The sequence below is a fragment of the Xiphophorus couchianus genome, chromosome 2, assembly GCF_001444195.1.
Source record: "Xiphophorus couchianus chromosome 2, X_couchianus-1.0, whole genome shotgun sequence".
In the NCBI taxonomy this organism is placed as follows: Eukaryota; Metazoa; Chordata; class Actinopteri; order Cyprinodontiformes; family Poeciliidae; genus Xiphophorus; species Xiphophorus couchianus.
The window spans coordinates 10,386,178-10,413,665 of NC_040229.1; the positions used below are offsets into that span (position 1 = coordinate 10,386,178).

General features: G+C 36.1%; 1 protein-coding gene across 2 annotated transcripts; it reads right to left on the reverse strand.

The window, feature by feature from the left end:
* LOC114153584 (tyrosine-protein kinase CSK-like) lies at positions 1-27,361 on the reverse strand. Of its 2 annotated transcripts, none has more exons than XM_028032237.1 (13): positions 26,922-27,361; positions 16,526-16,602; positions 14,641-14,754; positions 14,444-14,556; positions 9,219-9,438; positions 6,689-6,782; positions 6,545-6,610; positions 5,557-5,656; positions 5,389-5,479; positions 5,223-5,296; positions 2,025-2,220; positions 841-927; positions 1-741 (listed from the first exon to the last, which is right to left on the reverse strand). In XM_028032237.1, the coding sequence occupies exons 2-13, from the start codon at positions 16,538-16,540 to the stop codon at positions 568-570; spliced, it is 1,344 nt and encodes a 447-aa protein (XP_027888038.1). In that variant the 5' UTR covers positions 16,541-16,602; positions 26,922-27,361; the 3' UTR covers positions 1-567. The 2 variants fall into 2 exon arrangements, with proteins under 2 accessions (XP_027888038.1, XP_027888047.1); XM_028032246.1 differs by having other exon boundaries at positions 26,917-27,361.
* Between the last annotated feature and the right edge of the window lie 127 nt (positions 27,362-27,488).

Here is a 27,488-nt window from a genome sequence, read left to right on the forward strand (position 1 = left end):
TTCAAGTGACTTTTGACTCCTGCTTGCGGTGTTTCTTACTTCTACGAAACAGCTGCTTCACCCTAACATGATGTCAAGTTATAATCCATAATAACTGGTAATAAAAAGATGCATATCCCGTCATACATAAGTGCAAATATTTCTAAATTAGTACCACGAACACTTTGATTTTTATTGCAAAAATCCCAGAAACAATCGCAAAATCCTGGAGGGACGGAAAAGATGTTCAATATTATTTAATTTTAAGAATTTATTTATATACTTTAACAGTTTGTTAATGGGTTTTAGCAATAGATTCTGCCACAACCGGCCCTTTAAAAAGCATCTATGGCCTTGAGTTTGACACCCCTGCTCTGTATGTTGCTAAATAAGTTACTTTTAATTTAGCTTGTCTTATTTCACATGTACTAAGGTATTTAGTAGAAACTAGACCGAAAATGGTTGGTAAGATTTTGCGTTTTTGCAGTGTGGACAGTTGTACTTTACAGTAAAATGCAAAGAAAATGCTTTGATGTTTTATCAGAGTAGCAGTCCTTGCTTTGAGGAGACAAAACGGACAGAGGGCGATCATTTTTTCTGAATAATATGTTGTAGCCATTCCTTCAGCATCTGGAAGCTCGGCCGCGCTGCCGGATCCAGGTTCCAGCACTGCTTCATGATGTTATACACGACTTCGGGACAGCCATCAGGACAGTCCATTTTGTAGCCCTTCTCCACTCGCGGCACAACGTCTTTTAATGGCTGGAGAAAAAATAAAAAACAGCAAAGTTGATAACAGAGAAAATGTATTTAATAAAAAAAAAAAGAAATTATTTGTCCTACGTTGAGATTAATACTTACAATTCTTGGATAGGGGACTCGGCCAAAAGAGTAAATCTCCCAAAGTAAAATGCCGTAGCTCCATACGTCTGACTTAGTGGAAAATTTCTGCTAATACAAGAAAAAGCAGAAGATTTTTTTTAACCCGACTTATTTATATTCAATGTTTTTGCTTTTTTGTGTCATTTTAAATGTTTCAGATCATCAAAAAGTGGTAATATTAGAAAGAGATAACTGGAGTAAATACATTTTAAATAAATTGAAACTGACATATAAAACAATAAAAACGACAAACCATCAAACCACATTAACATTCTGACCGTCAAACACAGTGATGGTCGTTAAAGCCGCACCGATCTTTAACAAACCTGACCCACCTGTTCTGATTTCTGCTGATACCGATATTTCTGATAACTGATAATGTCAGGTGGCAAACGGTCACAATCCATCTTCAGTGTTCTAATCTTATTCGACTGAAATACACTAAACAAAACCCGTAAAAATAATACAAACCTGTTTTAGTTGCACATGAGATAGTTCTCTCAAATAAAATAAATCATGCAAATAGAAATTATTAAGGTCGCTTTAATTTATCATGCGATTAATTGATTTATCGTTTGTGACAGGTCTAATTGAGACGGCGATTCATGCTCAGAATCTCTCTGAACAACGACAACATAGAGATGCCATTGTAGGCAGAAAAAAGGAAGAGGAAATGATTGACAAAAAAACTCAGAAATTTTAAAGAAAAAAAAAACAAGGACATTTCTGAAGGTGAAAAGTTGACAATTGGCTTGAAAAACTTTTAATTTTGAGATTAATCTAAGAAATTTTCTTGGAAATAATATGAAAAGTCTGAAATTTTTGACTTTTGAAACTCATAAATTTCCATTTTTTTCCTAAACAATTTATAAAATTAATTGAGTTTATTATCTGAGTTTATTTCTCGCAAAGTTTCAACTTGTGGAGCTGAGACATTTTCTTGTATTTTTCTAGAAAATGTCCAAGTTTTTTTGGCAGAAATTTCTCTGTTGGCCCTAATACACCAACGGAGGTTTGGATAGCTTTTTTCCAGGATCTGTTGCATTTACTTTGCTTAACATAAAAAATATTAACTTTATGAACTAAAATGTTCATCCAACAAAAAAAACAAAGTGCGAATAAATGTTTCTAGCAGCTGGAAGCTCTGCTGTGTCTGACTGTACCTTTTCTCTGAGGGCTTCTGGTGCCGTCCATTTAACAGGCAACTTGGCCGTATCCTGAGTAGACGACGCCTCTTTGGTCAAACCAAAGTCGCTGACTTTGGCGATGTTGTCCTCCGACACGAGAACGTTTCTGGCTGCTAGGTCTCGGTGCACGAAGTTGTTGGCCTCCAGGTAAGCCATGGCTTCACAGACGTCTCTGCAGAAGTAAAACACAGGTGATAAAAACGAGGATCAGGAAGCGCTAACCGAACATTTAACACTACAACACACAGATTTCTTCATATTCAGATACTCATCTTTAGTTTAACAAAGCTTCAAAATCAGAAACATTTTATTACATGTGGAAAAAAAACCTAACCATGCACATCACTCTGAACATACCACACTGTGGTAACACATGGTGGTGGCAGCATCATACTATGGGAACGTGTTTCATCAGCAGGGACCAAAATATATAATTTTTAATCTACATTCAAACTATTAATGCAGCTTAAAAAATCTAATACTGCACCCTAGTGGCAGCATCATGATGTGGAGATGCTTTTCTACTTTTTCTACTATATTATTGTCTGTCACATTAATGTGTCACAAAATATATTCAAGTTTGTGATTTTACATTAATAACATTTTAAAATGTGCCATATGTTTGAGGATGCTGTGTATGTTAACACTGTAAAACTGTATTTTTACCCCTGGTTATCATATTTGCATATTTTATTTTAAACTAACAATTGTGTTAATATTTTAGTAAAATTAAATCAGCATTGCAAATAATGAAAATGAGCAGCACAAACTGTTTTCTACATGTCTATTGTGTAAAATCTTTTCCTTTGATCAAACGGGAGTATTTACATGTTCAGGTGAAATTTAAGGCTCAACTTGCTTTTGTTGCAAGAATTACAACAAAAGCAATAAAATTACAATAAAAATTTACAGGAATTATGTTTCCTATAAATGAACTAAATAAATCTCTGAACCTGATTATCATTTAAGCTTTTTATTTATTTATAAAATTAATTTAATTCAGTAAAATCATAATAATCCTAAGGAGAAGGTAAATGTCAAATATTTGTTATTTTAGTGTTTCACACTTTTCCATACTGCAAACTTAATCTTTCAGCTAAATTAACTCCTAAATATTGTTCTATTATAGTGAATTAGAAACATAATTTAGGCAAAGGATCCCACTCTGGTCTTTTATACTGGTTTCATCAACGCCTCCTGTATGTGAACTGGGGGAAGGTGGGGAGCGAACAGGCACAGGATGTCTAATCTGAAACTCCCACCACGTCGCTTTTCCTGACGGTTGACTCAAAGGTCATGAGCAATAACATTAAAAAAATCTACTGTACATAGAAGTACATACACTTTATTTAGAGACAATTCTCACTGACATTACAGCAAACTAAACTTTTTTCTGTTTTAGATCACTCAGGATAACCAAAATTATGTTTCTTTGCTAAATGGCAGATATATGAGAGACTTTTAGAGGATTTCTGTTACTTTCTAACTTCGGTACTTTTTAACTTCCCAGCTGATTGAGTTGTTGCTTCATATTTCCACACAATGTGGTTTTCTCTCGATGCCCTATTGTCAAATTGCACAAGTTCCTCCTGCAGCTAAACAGACCCACATGATGCTGCCACCCCTGTACTAACTTCACAGTTAGAGTTATGTTCCCTTTCTGTACTATGAATGTTATTAAAGTCAGTTTTCAGTTTCATTAGACAACGGGAAAGGCTTCCGGAAATGAAGGTTTCTGTCACAGAGTGCATTTGCAAACTGCAAATCTGGGTTTTTATGTGGCATTTGGTAAAATGGCTTCTTCCTCACCGAGTTGTCTTTGTATGTTTTTATTTATTTTTTAGGGCCCAAAAACTGTACTCAAGTAAGAGTAGCAATATTTCATAATATAATTACTCAAGTAAAAGTAAAAATTATGGTCTAGTAAAAAATTACTGCTACATGAAAATTTTTTCCCAAAAAGTAAGTTACTACCCAACTCTGCACAAGCTTGTTTGAGCTGTTACCTTAAAATAAAACCAAGAGATAATGCTAATTAAATCAAATGTTATCAATTAACCTATTGACCTTTTGCAACTAATCCTTTGAGGCGCCATGACACCGGAAGTATTGAACAGAGCGACTCTTCAATACCTCCAAACAAATTTGGAAATTGATTTCCAAAGTTGTTTTTACCAGTTTATTTATGGCTTCTACTTGTTTGAGTCGAGCTAATTTATCTGAACGTAACACACCTGGTTGGGATCACAGACGGCGGTATTTATAAAAGTTGGAAACCGCTAGCTTAGAAACCGACCCATATCTCCTCCCTCCTGACGTGTTGATCAAATTACCGACTTTGCCTGAATTCAAACCACATGATTTAAGTCAATATGTCATAAACAACGTTTCCCTTCACACCGGAGGAGCGTTAAAAACGTACAAAAGAGGAGATGCTAACCAGTTTTTTCCCCCCATACATGCTAGGCTGCATGACGGTGCAGCACTGTCTCCATGGTTACGGTTAGACGCCTACCTTCTCCATAATGCCATATTTGACACAATCTTTCTGATCATACTTACTTAAAGTTTATGAACGTTAATCTTCTTACCTTGTAAAAATTTTTCGCTGTAAACCCGTGATTACACCGAGAGCTGCCAGTCAGTATATATGATTAACTATCGATCACCGCCTATCTTTCCTCATTAAGTCATAAAATAAAATGACATCTCTGTTTGTGCAGCCGACCTCGCAGCACCCTATGACAATTTTTTACGTGAAATCAACCAAATAAAGGTGATATTAAGTTACAGATGTTTTGACGTCCGTCATGACGGAGTGGGCGGAGTTCTGGGTAGCGTGACGTCACGTGAAGTTGTCAGTAAGGAGCTGGGATTTCACAAATTGTGAATCGCTTTCACAATTTCGCAAATTGTGAATCGCTTTCACAATTTCACAAATTGTGAAATCCCAGATGGCAAGTAGTCTGAGTGTATGTAAACATCTGAATTTGATTAAGACAATAAAATCTGTAAGATTTGCTCTGTTGTTATCCTGACATTTAGCTAAAAGAGCTTCTTTGTGTAATCCTAACGGACCTAAAACTGGAAAAGTATAGTCTGGTTTCATGCCAGACAGTGATAAAAATGATTTTTTAAAACAGCATATGTAGATATCTGATTTCAAATACTCACAAAGCAAAATTAAGGAGAGCTTCTCCACCAAGTACTGTTCGACCCCTGGACCGTAGGTAGTCTACTAAACAGCCCTGAAAAATCAAAACAAACATGTCATTTTTTTAATGTTTTAAGTTAAAAACTCTCCCAGCTGGGATAAATAATCCAGTATGTGTCCACCTACCTTGGCCATATATTCAGTAACTATAAAAAGACTCCCATTCTCTTCTACAATAACACCAAGCAGCTGTACCAGATTATTGTGCCGTAGTTGCCTAAGGAAGAGCATGAGGATGTCACAATGGGCTTTTTTGTTTCTGAGACGCAGTATTTCTGTATTTTAAGGCCTTACGTCATGACAGAGGCTTCTGCAATGAAAGCTTGAGCCGTAGCATCGTTTTTTATGCACTTCACAGCTACTTTTGTTCCTCTGTAGTCTCCCACCATGACATCTGGAGAAAAAACAAACAGTTGAGCATAAAATGGGAAAATATGCAACAGTAACAGCAACCTTTTGTAATGGATATACTACCATTTTAGTTGATAGCCCAACACAAAGTAGAAACAACTGAGAAGCAGGAAGAAAAAGATTTATGGCTCATCTATTTTAGAGCAAATAAGATATGAAAAGAGTGGCTTTTACATGTTTTCTACCCCTTTTTATTACACCCTCAAATAAAATCAGCCAATTGACTTCACACTGCAAATGCACAAAATCTGACCAAGTATTTTTGTCAAGTTTCTAGTGCAAATATCAGTATATTTGAATTAAGACAAAACTGACTTTGAAGTATTTACTTTTGGGAAAAATAAAGGAAATTTTGGCAAGCCTTGAAAACTCGACTGAATGAGGAATTTTCTAAAAATAGAGATAAATAAATATTTCTAATGATTTAAAGTGAATAATATGGAAGAGGATTAGGGCCACCGAAAAAAAAAGAATCCTGACTTTAAACTCAGAATTCTTTTTTTTCCCCGGTGGCCCTAATCCTCTTCCGTAGAATAAAATGCACAACATACTTTTTAGTTTGTTATTTGAAGATACAATTTAAAACAGTTCCTCATTTTCCGTCCACCTTTGAAATCTTTTGTTTTGGTTAACCAGATAAAATCTTTAAAAAATGCCTTAAATTGTGTTTGTATATATATATATATATACACTGTATATATACAGTATATATATATACAGTATATATGTGTGTGTGTGTGTGTGTGTGTGTGTGTAAATGAATGTGAATACTTTCTAAATGCAGTGTAGATTTTTAGACTCACTTATAATGAATTCTCCTATGAACATTAAAACAGGAAATGCTCATGCATGGAGAAGTAAAGCTACTTACCTCCAAATTCTCCTTTTCCAATAACCTGATGAAGCTTCAAGTCTTTTCTGCTCATCGACCATCCACCTGTTGGAAAAAACATATTGGTGACAACATGTTATGATAAAGAAAAGGTCCATGCATCATTAATAAACTTCGTCTTACTCCTGGAGAATTCATCCTGCGCGGCCACAGTTCCTTCCTCCAGCTTTGGTTTTATGAGCTTGGTGCACAAACCGTCTGCATCTTTGGTGTAGTGCTGGACACAGAAAAAGAACCAAAACAAGGTCAAATGAAGATGATTTAAAGTCACAATGATACACTGGAACAAAGAAAACTGTAATTATTTCAATAAGGAACTAAAACGTTATACACTGCAAAAAACCCAAAATCTCACCAAGATATTTTGGTTTAGTTTCTGGTGCAAATATCTCCGTACACGTGAAGTAAGACAAAAGTGACTTACACGTTTTCAGCAACATGAAGGAGCTTTTTTTCAGTAAATAATTCCTTAACATTGATGAAAAGTCCAGCTGCTCCCCTCAGGCAGGAGGCTGAGGAGCATCCGGAGCAAAACCACCAGGATGAGAAACAGCTTCTTCACTTCAGCCGTCAAACTCCTGAACTCAAGCTGCACCTAACAGCTTCATCTCATAGACTATCTACACACACACACACACACACACACACACACACACACACACACACACACACACACACACACACACACACACACACACACACACACACACACGTCTATCTATCACATGAATGACCTGAGTCCTAATTTCGTACCACAAACACGTGAAGACGGTCTGACAATAAAAAATCCTTGAATCCAGATTATTTCACCTGTAACACAGGGAAAATGTTTTATGAGGAAAATAATCCGCTAGTCGAACTAGAACGTTTTCATCCATTAAACTCATTGACTTGTTTTAAGTCAATAAAACTAAAAGAATGATTGACTTAAAACAAGCTCCTATATGTTGCTGAAAAATTACTTGCAAGTTAGTTTAGTTTTATTTCAGTTGTAGTAGAAACGAGACAAAAATACTTGGTAAGATTTTGTGTTTTCACAGTGTAGATCATTTTGTTTCTCTTCATATGTTGCTGTACAGATTAATACAAATAAAAGGTCATGTTCTAAATAAAAAGCTGAGAGTTCGAAGGCTGTCTGCCTCATTTGCATCAGCCCTAAAAAAACTATCATCCACAAACTGCAAATGAGTCAGAAGGAGGAAGAGAGGCAGAAAGCATGCCATGCAGAAACAAAAAAAATTACTTTTTATGCTTACTACCAAACTAAAAAAGTTGTGAAAACAGACCAACTCAGAAAGTTCCTCAATCTTTACAATTTAAAGGACTTTATTTTGTCTTGCTCCAAAAATTTACATTCGTCTTAAGCCAGAAAACTACTGAAATCTTTAAATTTTTACTTTGTATTTATAAAATCCTTCAGCTTGTTTTGTGGTGAAGCTATTTAATTTTTCAAAAAAGTCTTACAAGAAGGCAAAAAAATCCAATATTTTGAACAGAACATGATTTATTCGGGTTTATGTTTTTAGGGGTGTAGTTTTTAGGAAAACAGGATCAGCATCAACTGAGGGTGGCCTTGTTTGGGATCAATGTCCAGTTTCCTGTCAGGGTCTCAGCTGCCAGAGAGGCTGCAATGACTGCAAAAAATGGAAATCTAATATAACTGGTTTTTGCAGGTCTTTTTGGGTAAAGTTTCTGCCAGTTTTGCACATCTACTGTACCAACGAAAGCTTCAGTTTTTAAGTTCACCGGTGAGATTTATAGTGAGATTAAAATACACACAGGAGGCTCTATTTACTAAATAACAGGCAGTTGTTTGCACTGGAATTTTATTTTAGAGTATCAGAGTACAAGGGTCTACATTTAAATGTAAACCACATGTTTCTTTCTCTTTTTTTGTCATCAAAAACTATGTCAATATGATTTTATGTTGATTTATTGCAGAAAATTCCCCCCAAAACACATGTCTGCGGTTATACCAAGATAAGTTGTGGAAAAAGTTCAAGTATAAATATGGTTGTGTGTATATCTGTGAACATTTTGGACATGCATGACAGAGGCTAAAACTGTCTGCTTGTGCTTTAAGATTGTATCTGTGACATAATCAGTACAGCGTTTAGTGTTTTCAGTGTTTTTTTTATGGTGGTTCTATTGTTATCATTGCATTTCTTGGTCCCTGTGTTGTTTGGTTTTGCACAAAATGTAAATAAAAAACTTAAGACACACTAACAGAGCTGCTGCAACAAGAAAACGGCGCTCTGGAGTTCACAGCTCACTGTGCAGTGTGACCTACTGGCCTGCAGAGGACTCTCTAAGCAAATCTGAATGCTTCATTTATACAGAGAATATTCAGGAACTCTACTTTTACTTAGTAATAGTTTAAAAAATGCAGTTCAAAATAAGAACTTTACACAGGAAAAGCAGCCAGTTTGACAGTAAGAGCATCTTGCCTTTTTGAGGTTATGACTCTGAGCCTCAGCATAGCGTTCACTTCCTCTTTGACACTTCCTGTTCACCACATGTTCCAGGAACTACATGGTGTCTGTGAAGTTGTACAGTTGTGTCTGCACATTTAATCCCCACCTACCTTCACTCCCAAACCGTATGTAAAAATAATGCATATAACTGTATTTGTGGCGTCTAAACCGAGTCTCACCTCAACCAGCTGCATGAGGTTCTCGAAATAGGCTTCCTCGTCAATAGTGAGCTTTCCGTTTTTGTAGATGATGCGATAGTGCTCCACCTTCCCGTCGCAGCTCACACACAGAGTGTAGTCGCCGGGGAAGTTGGTGCTCTCGCGCACCAAGAACAGGCCTGTCTCAGGGGGGTCAAGCAGCTGCTCGGCCTCGTCTCGCGTTATCTTCCCGTGGAACCACCTGGAAGAATCAGCGAGGAATTATCACAATCGAGAAAAACAAAAACGGGCCGCATCAATGTAGATCCATTTACAAGAGAAACAATAATACAAAATATGTAATTACATCAGTGTTCATTACAGGAGACTCTAGATGTATAGGTCAGTAACTTTGAAAGTTTAGCTTAATTTTATCTTGAATTTTATTTCAACACCTTCCTTCTTTGTTTTCATTGTGTCATGGACTGTTCTTCTCATTTACATGTTTAGCGTTAATGTTCAACTTTGCATAGTATTTTACATGGGATTCTGTCCTTCTGCATGAAAAATGTACATATCATGGCTTCATTGCTCTCTTTTTGCACACAGGAACAGTTGCTCTTATATTTGGCTGCACGACATCAGGAAAACATGCAGTTTTATAAATATAGCCAAATACCGCGATGACTGCAATTAACATATTTTTGCTCAGTTTTCAACTGACTTTTCCACTGTTATTATTTCAATACTACTTTATATAAAAGTTAAGGTTTGGGTAACTGATTTTCTGTTACTTTATATCCATAAATTCATCCAACCATCAAATATATTATTGACTTGCAGCGTGCAAATGCACAGCATTTGAAAAAAAGTCCAGGAAATATTCCATCCAAACAGTCCTTTGTGATTTTGATGTTGCACAGTGATTCTGCCTTTAACATTGATATATGCTGTGCAGCTCAACTGTTTATTAAATGGAAGAATTTATGACAGGAAACAGAGAAGGTTGGCATTTCTTTGTCATGGAAGCAGGACGAACATTCGAATAGTTTAAATGGTTCTTAATAACTCAGAATGAAAAGTCTAAACCAAACTGAAATTACAATAATGATAACTGCAGTTATTCTTTTTTATGATCTTGCTGTTTCTGTGAAAAATACTTGCGTTGATTAGCTAAAACATTCTTACTTTTCAAGGAACAGGCAAAAACTGCTGTTCATAGTTAGTGCTGCAAACATGGTAAATATGCTGATCATACTAAATGCTAATAATAGATGCTAAAGCATAAACTAAATAAGTAATAACTGTAAAAATAAAAGGGAAATTGTGTTTAATTGCAAAGCTGTTGCCAATATAAATATTGGTTCTTCAGAAGAAGATTTGTTTATAGTTGCAATGAAACAATATAATAATGAAAAAAATCTGATATATGTGTATTTAAACAGAGCTGTTTCTCTGAAATTATCATGTCAAAGAAGGCAAAGTTTTTTGTAACTTTGTGTTTTTATCAGGACTCTGTGATCTGGATATATTCTTATCTCTATATCTTTAAATAGATATAAACAAAAAAACAAAAACAAAAAAAGACAAAATTTGCGACTGAAAAAGGTAATTTAGAAACTTTCAGTTACTTCATGTCTATAGACTAAAAATCACTGATATTTTCATGAAGTGATAAAAACAAGAACAATTCATAAAAGAAGATCAAATCAAACTAGAACAGCTAGCAGTTACCGACGGTTCCGAGCCCGACCCAGCAGGCCCGCTCCTGTCCCCGTCGCCCCTTCTGCTCTCTGTTAGGTCATTTGGAAACTCCCAACTACTTCTTAGTAAAACTTAGCATGCAAATGTCATAAAAAAATCAAATTATTGCTCAATGTTTTTAAAGAACTTCCACTCTGTCTGTGTTGTGCATTTATCCCTATTAGTCTCAGAGAAAAGTTCCTCCTCTCCACTGATCCCTCAGTGACCCTACATGAACCTTTGATGCAAATAATTTAAATGAAGTTTGCAGCCGTCAGATGTATAGATTGTGGTACTTTGCATAGTCCCTGTGACCAGTTATATTACATAGGCAGTCAAATATTCAAATGCAGCTTTCTGAGGGTACAGTAACTGCATTTGCATGTTTCCATAGGAAATTTAAATATCATACAGAACTTGTTGGAAAGCTCAGGACAAAAGCATTTCATCACAGAAGTAGAATCCTCCTCCGTCTCAACCATTGACGAAGGCGTTTTCCTGCAACTGATTTTTGTATTAGAGGATAATTATAAACTTTAATAGCTTTACCTTATCTTAGACTCTATAACAAGAACTTTTAACACCAAGGCTGGTAGCAGCGTTCATGACTTCCTATTAGAGATTTGGTATCAAATCATTTTTTCATATCATTACTATTTGCGTGTTGGTGCATGCGCAGCTTTATCTTCATGAAAATATTCAAGACAATTCTGTGATCAGGAGCCCTAAAAATAAACCAGTTATCCATGCAAAGATGCACACACATGGAAACCCGTCACGCGGGCGAAACCGGGGAAGATTTTTGAGATTACTTCCGTCTAAAATAGAAGAGGAGACAACAGGAAACTGTCGAGTTCATGCAAAGCTGAGGTGGAGGCAGACACACGAGCTCTGCAATTACAACACAGGCCGAACAAACTGAGGCCTCCATTCACACAAGCACAGCAGCACTGCTACGGCTAAACAGGCCACTGGCTTCTGCAACCACGCAGTCATAGGAAGAGGCTTGTTTGGGACATTTCAGTAAACACCAGGCTATGAGATGTTGTGGTTGCAAGAGGTTTGAGCAACAGAAGCCTTAACCTAATCCTGATCATTGTAAAAGTTAAAGATTAGATTGCGGTCAGGGAGCTAGTAAAAGCTAAAATTATGCTAGCATGAACTAAAAAAGTCACATTTGGCGTTTCTATTGTTATCGAAAAAGACTCATTAGTTACTTCCAAAACAGCTTTTTTACACTAAAAGGGTCGCAGCCACACACAGATATGTGCTTCCAGCTATAAATGTAGCATCTGCGAGTGTATCCGCATTCATTTAGGAGTGTTAATGAGAAACTGCTGGTGCTTTGGTGAAAGGATAATTCCTCGTTGCAATATTTACATCCAAACTTCCATCACGATGTTTTTTAAAGCGCACCAGTTTGGCTCTCTCTGTTCATCTTTTCTCTCTGCGTTGTGGACCACAATACAAGACCGTGAAATGTGCTGATCTGAACTAAGTAATCCTCCATGAGAGAGAGGCTTTTAGGTCTAAATAGGTCATGCAATTGATGTATAATATGTGAAATTGAGCTTTTTAGATGAATCATATCCGTTAACTTTGACAGCTCAGAGTTCCCTGCAAATAAACACTCTACTTTTCCTCACTTGGCCAAAAGTCTCACCATTCAAACTGTTTCTACTCCAGGACTTAAACAATTTTAATTTTGAGTTTTATTAAAGGAACAGATCAAAACTAAGAGAAAAGAATAAATCACCGACTAGCAGGAAGCCAGCAGCCAGACCTCTGAGGTGACCGCAGCTTTTGTTTGGTTGCATGAAATTCTCTAACCAAACGCTGATGATAATAACTTTCACTTTTTTATGTGTCCACTGACAGTTTTCCAATGTCCACAGATTGCTTTAAACCTATAACAACAATTTCAAAACATAAATCTGGTGTGTTTTCCCAAGTAGTTATAAACGTTGTAACATTGATTAGATGTTGTTAGGAACCGTATCATGTTCTGAAGTCATGAAAAGATAATTTCATGATCTGGAACTATAATAAAATAATGAAAACATCTTCACAGCAATGAAACCCTGTGAATTGTTGACCAGCTTTTTGCATGTTTTGATTTATCTTTGGATCACTGCAAAACATGCTGGTAAAATTAAAACATTACTTTAACCAAAACCTTCCAGGGTTTGGACAGTAGCTTCAAATATTATCTGAATCTGACATTGATTAGAATACTTGACTGCATATCAGTATTTTAATGTCCTGTCCATCAACTCCATCTATGACAATAGCTTGAAAACAAACTGCAGAAGGATTTAGAGCATCTGCAACGCAAAGCCAACAAAAAGTAAACTATTCTAGTGACCAACTCCTGCAAATACTTTTAACAATGCTGGTCAGAACTGGAGCAGAAATGACTACTGCTACAATTTACAGTATGCTCTTTTAATTAGTTAAGTAGGTAATCATCACTGTGGCAAGTTATAAGTGGCACTTTTAAATTTCTGAGTAGTGTTTCAGTTTGTTGTTCTCGTCGTCTGGATAAATCACAATCTGCACTTTATTTAATGGCTCATTCCTGCTTGGTTGGACATTGTGCTTTACACATTCTGTGTTTCCATTAACAATGAATGTGTGCAAATTGAAACTGGTATGTTTTCATGCATTTTCGCTACGTGACTCGTGTGACATCAAAAAAGTGTCTCCACTGCAGTTTTGTGGAAAACGTCTAATTTGATACGGCCAACAAATGGGCTCATTCTAGCATAAAAAGGTTTGGTAGCGCGTTTCCTTTCAGTGAATTTATTTTCACTTAATGTAAATAAATCAACAGGAAGATGTTACTACTGTCAAAAGCAACAAAGAACACAACAGGAAGTAGCAGGAGGATGATGGTTTGTTTTTGTGCAGCTGGCTCCGCTAGAGCTCTCACAGCGTCGCACAGATCATAGAAATGTACGAGTCATTTAGACATGTTTTGTAAAATCACAAATAATTTCCCCAAAACGCCGCATACGTAGCTGCTCCAGAGTATTAGGGGCTTTTTACTCCAACGCCTGAATAAAACTCCGACTTCTCCTCTGATTGACTGATGGATGATGATTGACGGCTGAATTATGAATATATCTCATGTAACTATTTACATCTGTCGCCACCAGGATTTCATGGCACATCACCCGCTTATTTACGTGTGATTTTAATTTAATTTCTCATTTAATGAAAACACAGCAATTGCGAAACTGTTTTTTCGACATCAGCAGAACAGCGACAAAGATTGGAGCACATTTGACATTTAGGTGCAGATTTTGATGTCCAAGTCACTTTCGACTTCACTCTTGGCTCCTCTGATTTGTGTTATTTTTCTTTTGTGTCACACAAAAGAAAAATAAAATATGATTTTCATCATATTTTTATATGATGAAAATAAACCCAGTGCGCTACAAGCCCAAACACAACTAAAAAGCGAAAGTTGTAAAAACGACGACGCAAGTCCCTCCAGAAGGTTGAGTAATCTGTTCACTTACGGCATTAGACTCAGCTTGCCTCCGGATTTCACACCTTCTCTTTTCTGGACGTAGTTCGCTGGGATCGTTCCCTCTTGGCCCGCAGCATTTTTAGCATGGTACCAGTTTGGATCCTGGAAACACAAAAAATGTAAGCAGTGGAAAATATCATCAGAAGGAGGAATGTTTTGCCCTGACAGTTCGGAATACAGGCTTACTTTTGTGACCACGATGATGGTCAACACGTCTCCTTTGTTGAACGGCAGGTCCTGCTCCGATGTGCCTTTGAAGTTGTACCTCGCCACGCACTCTGTGCCCTGCGGCCACGGACTCTGAAGCATCAGGGCGGATACGGCGGGTCAGAAACTCAGAATAAATTCATAACACTTTATTTGAAACCTGACATAATGGCTGTCGTGAACATGGAGGAGGTCTTAACGGATGTTTATGACTGTTGTCATTAAGTGTCGTTCTGTAAATAATCAAGTTTATTTTTACAACACATTTCAGCAATAAGACAGCTCAAAGTGCTTTACATCATAAAACACAAAATCAACAACTGAAGCATTACATTTTGCCATCGCTACACATCAGATTGTTGATTAATGTTTAATTTATTATGTTTCAAAAGCAACTCTAACCAGCTGGGTTTTTAGTCTACATTCAAAGGAACTCAGTGTTTCGGCTGTTTTGCAGTTTTCTGGAAGTTTGTTCCAGATTTGTGGTGCATAGAAGCTGAATGCTGCTTCTCCAAGTTTGGTTCTGGGGATGCAGAACAGAACCAGAAGACCTGAGAGGTCTGGAAGGTTGCTATGACAACAGCAGATCTTTAATGTATTGTGGTGCTAAACAATTCAGTGATTTATAAACTAACAACAAGATTTTAAAGTCTATTCTCTGAGCTACAGGGATCCTGTGGAAGGACTTTACATCTGGGTGATGTGCTCTAACTTCCTGGTTTATCAGCTGCACTGTAAAACATTTAAGCTGCATTTAGTTGTGTCTACTATCTTCTACTCTTTAAGTCAAATAAATGTATCCAGTTTTAGATTTTGAACCTAAATGTGAGTTTGTGAAAGATAAACTTACAGCAGTAAGTTGAGTTAACTTTTTATTAATTTAGTCAAACCTCCAAGAGTTGAATAAACTAGTTTATAGGTTAGCACTTAAAAAACTGAAAGAAGAGAAAGACAGGAGTGGGAACTATTTCCCAGAATGCTTAGCGGCATGTTTTTGTCTCCTGAGATGGAAGTGCGTTACATTGATCTGACTCTTGTGTTTTATTAAGGCAAATGTTCATTTTAATGCAATTCTCAGTTAGCAAAGCTTGAGGATAATGTCCTGTTCACACTAAATGTTTCTGAGCTGAATTCATTGGGATGTTTAATAAAATTCATTATCAGATCAGAAATTTTGTTCCTGCAGTTTGAAACAAGAATTTAAATTATTCTAAAGGAAAATAAGTATTTATTTTAACTTGATATTGAGAGTAAAATAATATAGAAATGTGGCTCTTTAACTGGGTGAGGACAGTTTTTTAGTTAAAACTCACAATTCAAGATTAATGAAGTAAAAAACAATGTTTAGACAACTTGTCTCTTGTTTTTAAATCAACTTCATGAACTTTAATTTCTGAGTTAAAACCAGAACAATTTTCTTGTTGACTTAAATTGCATTTTCAAGGCAGCAGGTGGACTTTCATTTTCAACTTAAACCTCCTTCAAATGTTTTACATCTTTCTGATTGATGTTTTATTCAGATTTGTGAAGCTGTTGTCTGAATAAAAACAGTTTCATCAATACGGCTAAAGATAAACGCATGGATGAGCATCTCTAATCGTGGAAATTTTCTTCAGGTGATGGAAGGCCGACTTTGTAACTGTCTGTGTGTTTTTAAATGAAAAGTCGAATTAAAACTTGCATTAAATTGCATTAAAAGTGTCATTATTTACCAAATGACACTACATAACAGCTGCCATAAACATTCATGAAGACTCCTTCATGTTTATGGCAGCTGTTATGTCAGTCTTATGCAAATAAAGTGTTAACAATAAGTTTTAATTTTGACAAACGCCAGTGTTTGAGGTCAAGGTTTCTAAATTACCTGGACCTCTGTCATGGTGAGGTTCTTGGATCCTCTCACAGGTGAGGTGTTCTCCCTGCTACCATCAGAGCTGGTACCTGCAGAGAAGAAGAGAAAAATGAGCAAAACAGGCTCTGCTTGAAAAACCTACAAACCACAAGCAAATTTCAGAAAGACATTGAATTTGTCTGGCATTATTTTTTCTTTTTAGTCAGCTCAGAGACAATTCAAATCATCCACCGAAGTATCATTTGAATGCACTGTAAAGACGGATCTGACAATGCTGGTAAAAATAACCTGCTCGTATGAAAAGCAGAACCAACAGGCCTTTTTTTACAATCACACTTTCACAACTAGTGCGCAAGTTTCCATGACGTAAGCCATGTAAATATAGATTCCATGATTCCAGACAGACTACAAGCACACAGAAATTGATTTTCAGGATTTTAAAAAAATGGGAGAAATGTTGATTTTTGAACATGTTTAGAGAGATAAAACCAAGGCTCAGGTCTCCACCAGCGCTGGACTCCAGACTTGTGATGACCAGACCTTAGGGACTCCATTCCCTTCAGACTCTGTGCTCCTATCATGCACACACCACCAATCAGACTAGAGGCGTCGTAGTTAAATGTCATGCAAAATACGACCCCCTCCCCTCTCACAGAGCCCCACTTCCTCTCTTCCTCTTTCAGTTCCCACGAGGAGGTGAAGTAGCTCAACCGTCTGTGGTAAAGGGAAAATTCAGCTCCTAATAATCCGTCACTTTACATGAGGTCACATCCCTCAGCATGTCAGCTTCCTGCATGATATCCCAGAGTCAGAGTCCTGGCTGCTTAGAAACCAAAAAGAAAACATCACAAGTTCCCCTCTTCATAGCCTGCCGTCCCTTCGCTGAAACGTGAATAATTCTGAGAGTTTACTGGTTTTTACTGGTGCAGAACGTAATTCTCACGACGGCTGTCTCTCACCATAGTTTCTCTGTAACGGATGTTGACCTCTTGATGCAAAACTGCAGCTGTCTTCTGAGGATCTGGATGCATTTCCTGCCCTCAACACCCCCCCCCTCCTCATTCTGACTCATCTATAAACCACTACGGCATTTCAGTAACACTAGCTGCTATAATTACAACAGCATTTAAATTTTACACCATAATAATAAGAATTTTTCTGCCAATAATAGATGGTGTTTTTGGCAACGCTTAATTTGAAGGGGTGTGCATATGGTGTTATGTCATCTTCATGACATAACACCTGCCATGAAGATGGAGGAGTCTTCATGAATGTTTACGACTGTTGTCATGAAGTGTCATTGGGTGAAAAAAAAAATGTTACTTTTAATGCAATGTTTCATTAAAACTTGCATTAAAAGTCAATTAAAAGCTTCAGCTTTGCATTTTTTGGAAAATAATGACACTTTTAATGAAAAGATGCACAAAAAGTTGCATTAAAATTCCTTTAAAAGCTTAAACTTTGCATTATTTAGTAAATAATAAACATAAACTCGTCCTCAGACACTGTTTGAAAAATTCAACCAAAGTGGGCGGAGCCATGAGACGCTGAGGGGCGTGGCCAATGGAGAGTGTTAAGCTGGGTTGTGGTCATGATGAGGGAAACGCCGTTACTAACTTAGCAACTTGTTGTTGTATTTAGTGACATTTCAGAGCCTTCTAGTGACAAATCTAGTGACTCTTTTGTACGTTATTGCTGACAACATGAGAGCCGGGAAAAATTCAACTGCAACAACCATGTTCAACCCAAAAAGGGCAGCACTGAGATGGATTTAGGCCAAATATTGCACTTTTAAATTTTAAAATTTGTAAAGAAACATGAAGATAACACCCTTAAGAACCAATTTATAAAATTTTTCAGCAAAGAAAGAAGGTAATTTGTGGTTTTGTTACTCTTTAAGTAGCGCTACATACCACTTATTATGAAAGTAGAGCTGAAAGTTTGCTAAGACGCTAACTCTAAGCTCTACCCTAGCGGCTAATTAACCAGGAAGTATTAACTTCATATATTCTTGTGATCAGAGTGCCAGTAATAACAATCACTACTATCAAAATAGCAACATACAACATATTACTAAATGTATTACTGAAATACTGCAGGAATTCTTGAGAAATTCAATAATGTACATTACTTTTTTTCCTTTATCGCTGCAAATCTGTTGTATTTTTACTCACAGTCATTTATCTTAAATCACAAAGTCACATAAAACTTTAATGACTAATTTAAAACAAATTATAATACTTCACTTAACTGGAAATGAATCATCTTCTTTGGTGCTTAAAGCGCCCTGGAATGACTCCTGCAGTCAGTTGCACAATATAAACTAAAGTTAATTGAACGCAGATGGCTCCAGCACATGTCATGACCAGAAAGTGTAAAACCTTCAAGGTTCACATGTTCAACAGACACAGCAAGGTTTCAAATCTTCAGGTTGTTATCACTGATGAGACGGGAACCACAAGATGATCATCTGGAGAGTTGCAGAATAATTAGTGTTTGGGCTTTCTGCTTCAGTACATTTAGTCTGAAATGGTTGGATAATGGAGGCTGCAGCCACATGCCAAGTTCAAACGCTAACCTGAGTCAGTTTACACACTTCCATGATTAAGGACCCTCTACAGCTCAACTGCATTGTGTTTTATGACATCTGAGTTTGAGTAGGTGAAATTAAATAAGAGTTTACCATCATTTTATACACACTAACAAGATATTCTGTCGAATTTCACATCATGATCATCAGCTAAACAACTGAATCAGGGCTTGAAATCCTTGAAAAAGCTTGAATTTGTGTTTTAAAGGTTTGGAAAGTGCTTGATTTCTGTTTAAACGCTTGGTTATAAATTTGGAAATTTATTTACAAATTTTATTTACAGCTGAAACCACATATTTTTTTATACACCTTTTAAAAAGACATACACACGTTTTTTTATTTTCTCTCAGTGTCTGAAGTTAAATCAGATTAAACTTTTCTTGTTGCAGGTCAGTTATAAATATTTTTATTTGTTAAATGTCAGAAAACTTAGTAAGAATATTTTTAGATATTTTTTTGTAACTTTCTTTGCATATTGTGTCTAAGCATTTAATTTTATTATGTAATTTACTTTATCAAGATTTAGTTGGATTTTTCAATGTAATGACTATTTACTATTCTTAACGGTTCCATGACTTATTGATCGTATTTTTATTTGATCAACATTGCAGATTTGAGACACCATGTTAAAAATATTCCCGTAAATGTCACAGAAAATACATTTACATGCATTTTTTTAAAATGGAAGAAATTTCATCCAAACTTAAAAGGAGAAGAAGTTCAAGTGGATGACTTTTCCTCAGTAATGTGACTTATTCTGATGCTACTCTGTTCAGATCCTCTCTAAAGTGGTGATGATTCACTCACCTCAGAATGCCGAATGCTTCGAGTGGCTACAACAGCAGGGCAGCCCAACCTATTTGTTAATAAATTAAAGCTAATACTTGTTCTTTACCAATTGGAGACAGTTCATGAACTTCCAGCTAAAGATAGTTGGGTAGTAAAAATAATTTTAAGCGCGCTTTTACCCTTTTACACCAGGTATTATGCAACACACAAACAGGTTGACACCATTAGCAGCACACACACCGCAGGAGCAGGTGACAGGGATTTATAGTGCACAAAACGCACGTCGTTTATATTTATACCCAAGTGAAACCTGCTGATGCTGAAACACGTCGTAATATAAGTGTTTAAAAGTTAACAGAAATGTTGCTACTAACATTTAGGAAAGAATCAAAGTGGTCAATATTCAAGAAAACTACAAAAAACTATTTTTTTTGTTTAATTTTCAGTCCAAATTTCTTAGACAATTCACTTAAAATAACACAAAACTAACAAGTAGCTTTTTAGCTTGTTTTAAATCAATAATTCCTGAATATTGATTTAAAAAGTTCTAGTTTTGACGGAAAATTTTTCACTTATAAGATGGGAAAAATGTCTTGTAATAAGTTAAATAATCTGTTGACTTTTTTGTCAATATTAAAGAATCATTGGCTTAAAACAAGCTTCTATGTCTTGCTGTAAATTTAGTCTTATTTCAAGTGTATTAAGATGTTTTCACAAGAAAATAGACAGAAATACTTTGTAAGATTTTGTATTTTTGCAGCGTGGCAAATTATTATAGATGGACAGACAAGGATAATTTTGGGAAAACATCCAGATAAATTAAACATTTATTTAAAAATGTAATGGGAACTTTGCCCCCAAAATAATGTTGATTTCTGTCGCTCTGGATGTTTTCTCCAGAGAAAAGTTTACATTTTGGAACATGAGTGGATATGAACTCCATGGAATCACAGCAAGGACGAAATAAATCATCGAGGCTAAAGCTGCCACACTGTCTTAGATTTAATTTTCAGGAAACTGAATAGATTATTCCAGCAAAAGCTTTTGGCAGCTGAGTGAATCTCCCTTCAGGGAAACTCACAAGGCGATCATTGTGAGTGGGTCCAGTTTCCACAGACTCGTGTCTCGCTGGGCGTCCATCACCATCAGCCTGGACAGCGAGAAGCTTTGAGGACTGGAGTGAAAATATGACATATTCTTCTCAAGATAGAGTCCAACTGGGGTGAAACGCTGCCATATTTCATGCTTTAATGCCAGAGGTGTCAAACTCATTTTCATTTGGGCAGTACTGAAAATCGGAATATTCTTAAAGAGCCGCTTGTCGCATAATATATTGAATTAAAACCATTTAATTTGTTAAAATATCAATAAATATCTGTTCCCAAAGGATTCTGCACTTTTTAAAATCAAAATTGCAGATTTTGTGGTTCCAATTTAGACATGTTTGTAAGGAATGTTTACAATATTTGTGCTAATGGATTATGTAAAACGTGTCAAACTCGAGGCCCAGGGGCCAAATCTGGCCCGCCGTAGCTTTTTATGTGGCCCTCTAGGCTCCAAATTAAATCAATAAGTTCCTCCAGTTTCTCACAAATCTGTAAAATTCACACAAAATCAACAGATTCCCACATTTTCTTTGGATTTTAGAAACTTAAAACATCGCAGTCACTTAAACACCAGAAGTTTAACCGACACATTTAACATCACACGCTGGTGTAGATATCGTAAAAATTCCTTACAAATATTTCAAAATTAGCACCACAAAATCTGCAATTTTGCTTGCAAAAAAATCACAAAAACGATGACAAAAGGAAAAGCTATTTATTGAGATTTTAACTGTTTAATGGGTATTTATCAACACATTCTGGCACAACCAGCCCTTTAGTAGCTTTGGGAAACCTCAGAAATGCTGAGAAGTTCTGGTTGTTTGAAGCTGGAACCAAGTCTAAATTTTGAGTTTCATGAATTTTGAAGGTAAGAGACCAAAAAAGCGTTTTCTCTCCGAGAGAAGTGAAAAAGTGACAGTATGTGAATTTTCAGCTCTGCGTTCAATTTTCAGCCTTATTGGCTTTGGAACAGCATAGAAATGCTGAGATGCAGTAGTTCTGGTGGTTTGAAGCTGGAACCAAGTCTAATCTTTGAGTTTCATGAGTTTTGAATGTTAGAGACCAAAAAAGCGTTTTCTCTCCGAGAGAAGTGAAAAAGTGACAATATGTGAATTTTCAGCACTACACTCAATTTTCAGCCTTAAGGACATTCAGATTTTTGATACGGCCCAAAATTAAAATGAGTTTCACATCCCTGATGTTAAATGTGACTTTTTATCACTCACCGTATTAATTATGGACTATAACTTGATATCAAGTAAGGCTGAGGCAGCAGTCACTTATTTGATTTGTGAAAAACTGGAGGGACTTGTTGATGTAATTTAGAGTCTAGAGGGCCACATGAAACACTACGACGGGCCAGATTTGGCCCCTGGACCTCGAGTTTGACACATGAGTTTTAATGGAACAAAATGATAAAATAAACTTCACAATAATACTATAGGATTCCGAACGTATTTACACTCCACACTATAGAGGTAATAATGCAGTTACACATTGAAACACTGCATTATGGTTTGTGTTATGCAAGTCAGTGAATGTGTGATCTGCTCAGATCAGAGGGAAACTGACTGCATGAAGCAAGACGGGACAGGAATGCAGAACTGACTTCTCTGGACTTTTTTTTGTTTTTGGGATCTGCCACTCCCTCAAGTATCCGCAGACAAAATCTGAACTGAAGAATCATGACTCTGCTTTGGGCAGGAAGGGATATTTTAATATATTTTAATACTAAATGAGAGCAAAAGCAACATTAGAAATTATAAACAAAGTGCTGAGAAGTGCATAAGATGTTGCACTTACAACCAAATTCAAAGTTCATTCAAAAAATTTATTTTATAAGATAAAATCCAGGGACGGCTGGTATAAGTGGGCCCTCCCTCACATCTCACAGAAGATTGTGTTTTTAAAAATAACTAGTGCTTTTAAAATACCCTCTCATCAATTAATGGCAACAGTGGTATTTTTATTTAATATTTATTTTATTTTTCTTTTTTTAAGAAAAATTAAACCTCTAATTTGAGCACATTTATTCAGCAGCAGAAAATTAATGATTGCTTACAACCAAATGTTTTTCTCACAATCATAAAACAATCATTTTACCCTTTCTGTGCAACAAATGTCACTGAAACATTTTTATAATTTCATTTTCAAACTGAATTTAGTTTGTAAGCCCCTGCAATATTTAATGCTTTTTCCTCTGTGGAATAAAGAAAGCGCATTTCTGTCAGCCACTGTAAATAGGAAAGACGTGAGAACATTCAAATTCAATTAAACTAAAGAATACTTGAATTTTTAAATTCAAGTATTTAAAAATACTTGAATTAAATAATTCAAGTTGTTTAACATCTAAATGTTTAAATTTAACTCGTCAAATTAAAGAGTTATTGTAGACGTCGATGACAGGAAAGATCTCCTGTAGCAGTCTGTATTACAGTGAATTTGAAGAAGCCTCTGACTGAAGAAACTGTCAACGAGCGATTAAAGCAGGGAGCATTTGGCTGACGTTGCTGCTTTCCTAACATCACCCATATTTACATTGAGGGTAAAAGCTTAAAACTATGAAAAAACAAACTGAACGAAGGCCGATGTCTGTCTTACAGGAAGGTTAAAATGTCTTCATAGTCACCAAGCCTCCAACACAACCACTTATTTTAAGGTTTTCTGAACATCCTTTGGTGCCATTTCTTGTGAAAGTCATTTAATACACCAAACAATTAAATTACTTAATTATCATTTGAAAGATGATTAAAACCAAACAGAAAATCATGAACCATAAACAAGGTAAGTAAATATAGCAAATATAGCGTAATTTATTCATCAAGACAATAATATTAAACGCCTACAGCTGTTTTCTTTTAGACCGATTGCAAAAATCTGCTCTTTTGGTTTTATCAAACCAAAAGTCAGCAAATGTTGTTGCTTTTATTTATTTATTTTTTTTAAAAGTTTTGCTTGTTTTGTTTTTTACTGGAGTGTCAACAAACAGGCCTGTTAAGAAAACTAATTTTGCTGGACGATAAATTGTCCCAGAAGTTATCGAGATAAACGATAATATTGTTGTTTTGAGACAATTTTTAAGTAACATAATTGCATAATAATGCATTCTCAATACATTTTAACAAACATTTAACACTGGAACTGGAAGACATTTTAAATATCCAAAATACATAAACAAAACAAAACAAATAAAATGAATAATAAAGTCTTAAGTGGTCCTAAATGATTAACATTTAAGTCAAATTGAGACAAATGACCTATTAGCTTAATAACATACATAATTATTAAATAACTTTTAACATTAGAGAGCATTAAAAAATTTATTTTTCAGTTTTATTTACACTAAAAACCAGTTTCGGGAGCAGCAAAGGGTGAAAATGTGGGTGAAAGTTTCAGTTTGAACAACAAAAAATAAAATGAATTAAAGCCAATGTAGAAATTTACAAATTTAATTTTTAACATGAAAATTCCTAATGTATTTAAGACTTTTTAAGGCCCATATTGAGACGCTACGCTTATATAAAGTCCAATGTGGCATTTAAATGGTGGTTTCACTCCATAGCTTTTGTGCTTTTACCTGATTTTGTCATATTTACAGCTCTGGGAAAAATGGAGTAGCCACTTAAAATAATCAGTTTCTCTGATTTTACTTTTTATAGGTTTGGCTAAAATGAACATTGTTATTTTATTCTATGAACTGATAACATGTCTGAAATTACAAGCAAAAATATTGTATTTATTTGCAAAAAAGATGCAGTGCTTTCAGAGCTCAAATAATGCAAAGAAAACAAGTTCATGTTAATTTAGAAGCAACAATACTAACGTTTTAACTGAGGAAGAGTTCAGAAACCAGTAATTGGTGGAATAACCAGGAGGTTTTCATGGGGTTCAGTGCAGTGGGCTCTTAGGTTTTTCCAGAGCTGAATGAAAAGGAGAGCGCAGCAGTTCCCAGATGTTTTCCTCAGGAAATCATCTCTGCGTTAATGCTGGATCACACCTCACTGAACAAATTGTTCATCAGGTCACAGAGAGGAAGTATTTTTTCTAACAGTCTTTCGTTGTATCATCTTCATAGCCCTCGCTAATTTATTTTTCTATGATGCTCAAATTCAGATTAGAATGTAAATTATTACAGTGTGTAAACTTAAAACATTTCCCTTTTTAAACATAAATGGAGCCAAACTCAGAGTAGCAGGAAAAGAAAAATCAATGAGTGTCATTCAACTTTGCATTTTACAGCTGTGCCGCAGCTTAACCGGCCCATTTGGTCATGAAGATTTACCAAGTTGCTAACGCAAAAAACGCCATATAAGTCGTGGATGCACGCCTGAGCAGCAGACGGACTCTTCCTTGCTCTGCAGAGCTGCATGTGCAGATCTTGCACTGCTGATGCTTTGCTGCGGTTTCATCTAGTTTCACCCGCTTGATCTACCTCTGCAGCTCTGAACAGTCTGAAACAAAAGGGCCTAGTTAAAGAAGCCCAGTGGCAGCATCAGCAGACCTATGACTATATTAAAAAAAGAAAAAAAATCTGTTTATTTCAGAGACTCACCAGTTTCCTACTGTGTTTTTGCTTTCTATAAATGCTTTTGCTGTGGTTGTTTTTCTATTTAAAGCTACTAGCCAGATTTGTTTTTCTTTAACATCAACTTAACTCACTTTAAATGAAGCCGAACATGTCAGCTTGTCTGTTTTATTGTAAATTTGTATTTAATCCATTTAAGAACACACCTTTCCACAAACAAACTTCCACACTGGCATGCATCTGATGAGTATTTTTCTTCTTTTTAGCCCTTTTATTTGCATGTTTTTATTGAAATGTATGTGTTTTTCTTGTATATCTGTGCAGCTGCAGCAAAACATGGATCAGATTTGTTTGCACAATCTGCAGAAATCGTTTGGAAATAAATTTTGAGCCGTGACACACCTGGATCTGCAAAACAGCAACCAGTCAATACCAGAAGAAATAAAAAATACGGTAAAAACTAAAAACAAATCCTGCAGTTCATTCATCGCAAAGACAGAAGATGTTCAGTTTAGCTGAAGTAGTACAAGTTCAACTATTTAAGATAATACAAGCAGATTACAGCGTTTATCTATTTTTGAAATGACTTTATAAGCACAAAAAGAAAAACAATTAGAAGGGAAAAAACTCATAAAAGAATATAAAAGGTTAAAATTCTGGAGTGATTGGAGTCAAACTGACTGTTGCAACTCAAATTCTTCTGAATCTGTGTTGAAATGTGTTAAGTCACTCATCCCTCACATTATTCACCAAATCTAGTTAAATCAGATCGATTCTTGTGCCCCTTGTGACGTCATCGACTCAAATGAACGCAAAGCAGACCGATCAGTTTTTTTCCCCCCCATCAGTTTCTTTTAAAAAAAAATAAAAATAAAAACACTTCGTAGTTCGAGAAAAGCTGCACAGCTCATCATTTCCCAGCGGTTCGCATCGCCACTAAAATAAAAAAATAAATCCCAGGATTAGATCATCTTTAAAGCCAGCATCACCTCCGGCCTGGAGCTGATCCATGGATGAACGCTGATAAATGCTGACCAAGCAGACGATCAGTTAGTAACAAAACCTACAGCAGCATGTTGTGACACAGTAAAAAAAAAAAAAAAAAGAAAGGAAAAGAGTTGGGCTGCGTGAAGCGGCCTCTTAACGGCAGGAAGTCAGTGAAAGTGGCAGAAGTTTGAAGGAGGATGTTAACAAAAGCCACGTCAGATCAGAAATAAGCACAAAACCTTCTGATTTCTATTTGCTTTGGGGGCAATTTAAGCACAACTGCAGCGTGAAAACAACTTTAACGAAAGTTTAAATGATGCATTTCCACCGCACAGTGATTAATAGGGTGATGTTAGAGGAACTGTTGCGCACGTATCAGTACATTTTTAGCTTTATAAGGACTTACCTCACCTGTTTGCAGGTAAAACCAAGTGTTTTGAAGTCGTGTCAGCTATTTTTCGGCGTCCTTGTTCATTGGAGAACAGCCTATAAAGTCCTTCTCACACCCGGTTGAAGCTTCCCACAAACAGCACTTCAGCTGTCTGATAAGGAAGGAGTGAAATACTGCTGAAGGTGATCGGAAAGTTCAGCAGCCCGGAGTAAAAGCGAAAGGGATTGTCGATGGTGCGACTTCTGTCAACATTATTTTCCCCAAATTAAAGGTTTTCTGCAGCTCTACGCTGTTCCGGTTCTCCTGCTTTAAAATTACAAAGCAATAAATAAATAAAAAGTAAAATTGCGCAGGCAGAAGTAACTAAGCAGGCAGTGGTTAGGTACAAGAGAAGCAGACTAAATTTAGTGCACTTTCAGGCGGTCCTGCTCATTTTCCCCGTCACAAACATTCAAGTTTTTTTGCCCCACCTTGGTTTTACTGCGCACATGCGCACTGTGGCAGTCCTGCTAAAAATAAGACCCAAACCGAGCGAAGTAGGAACTTGATCAATGAGGCAATGTTTACAAAAAAATGTACAGACATGC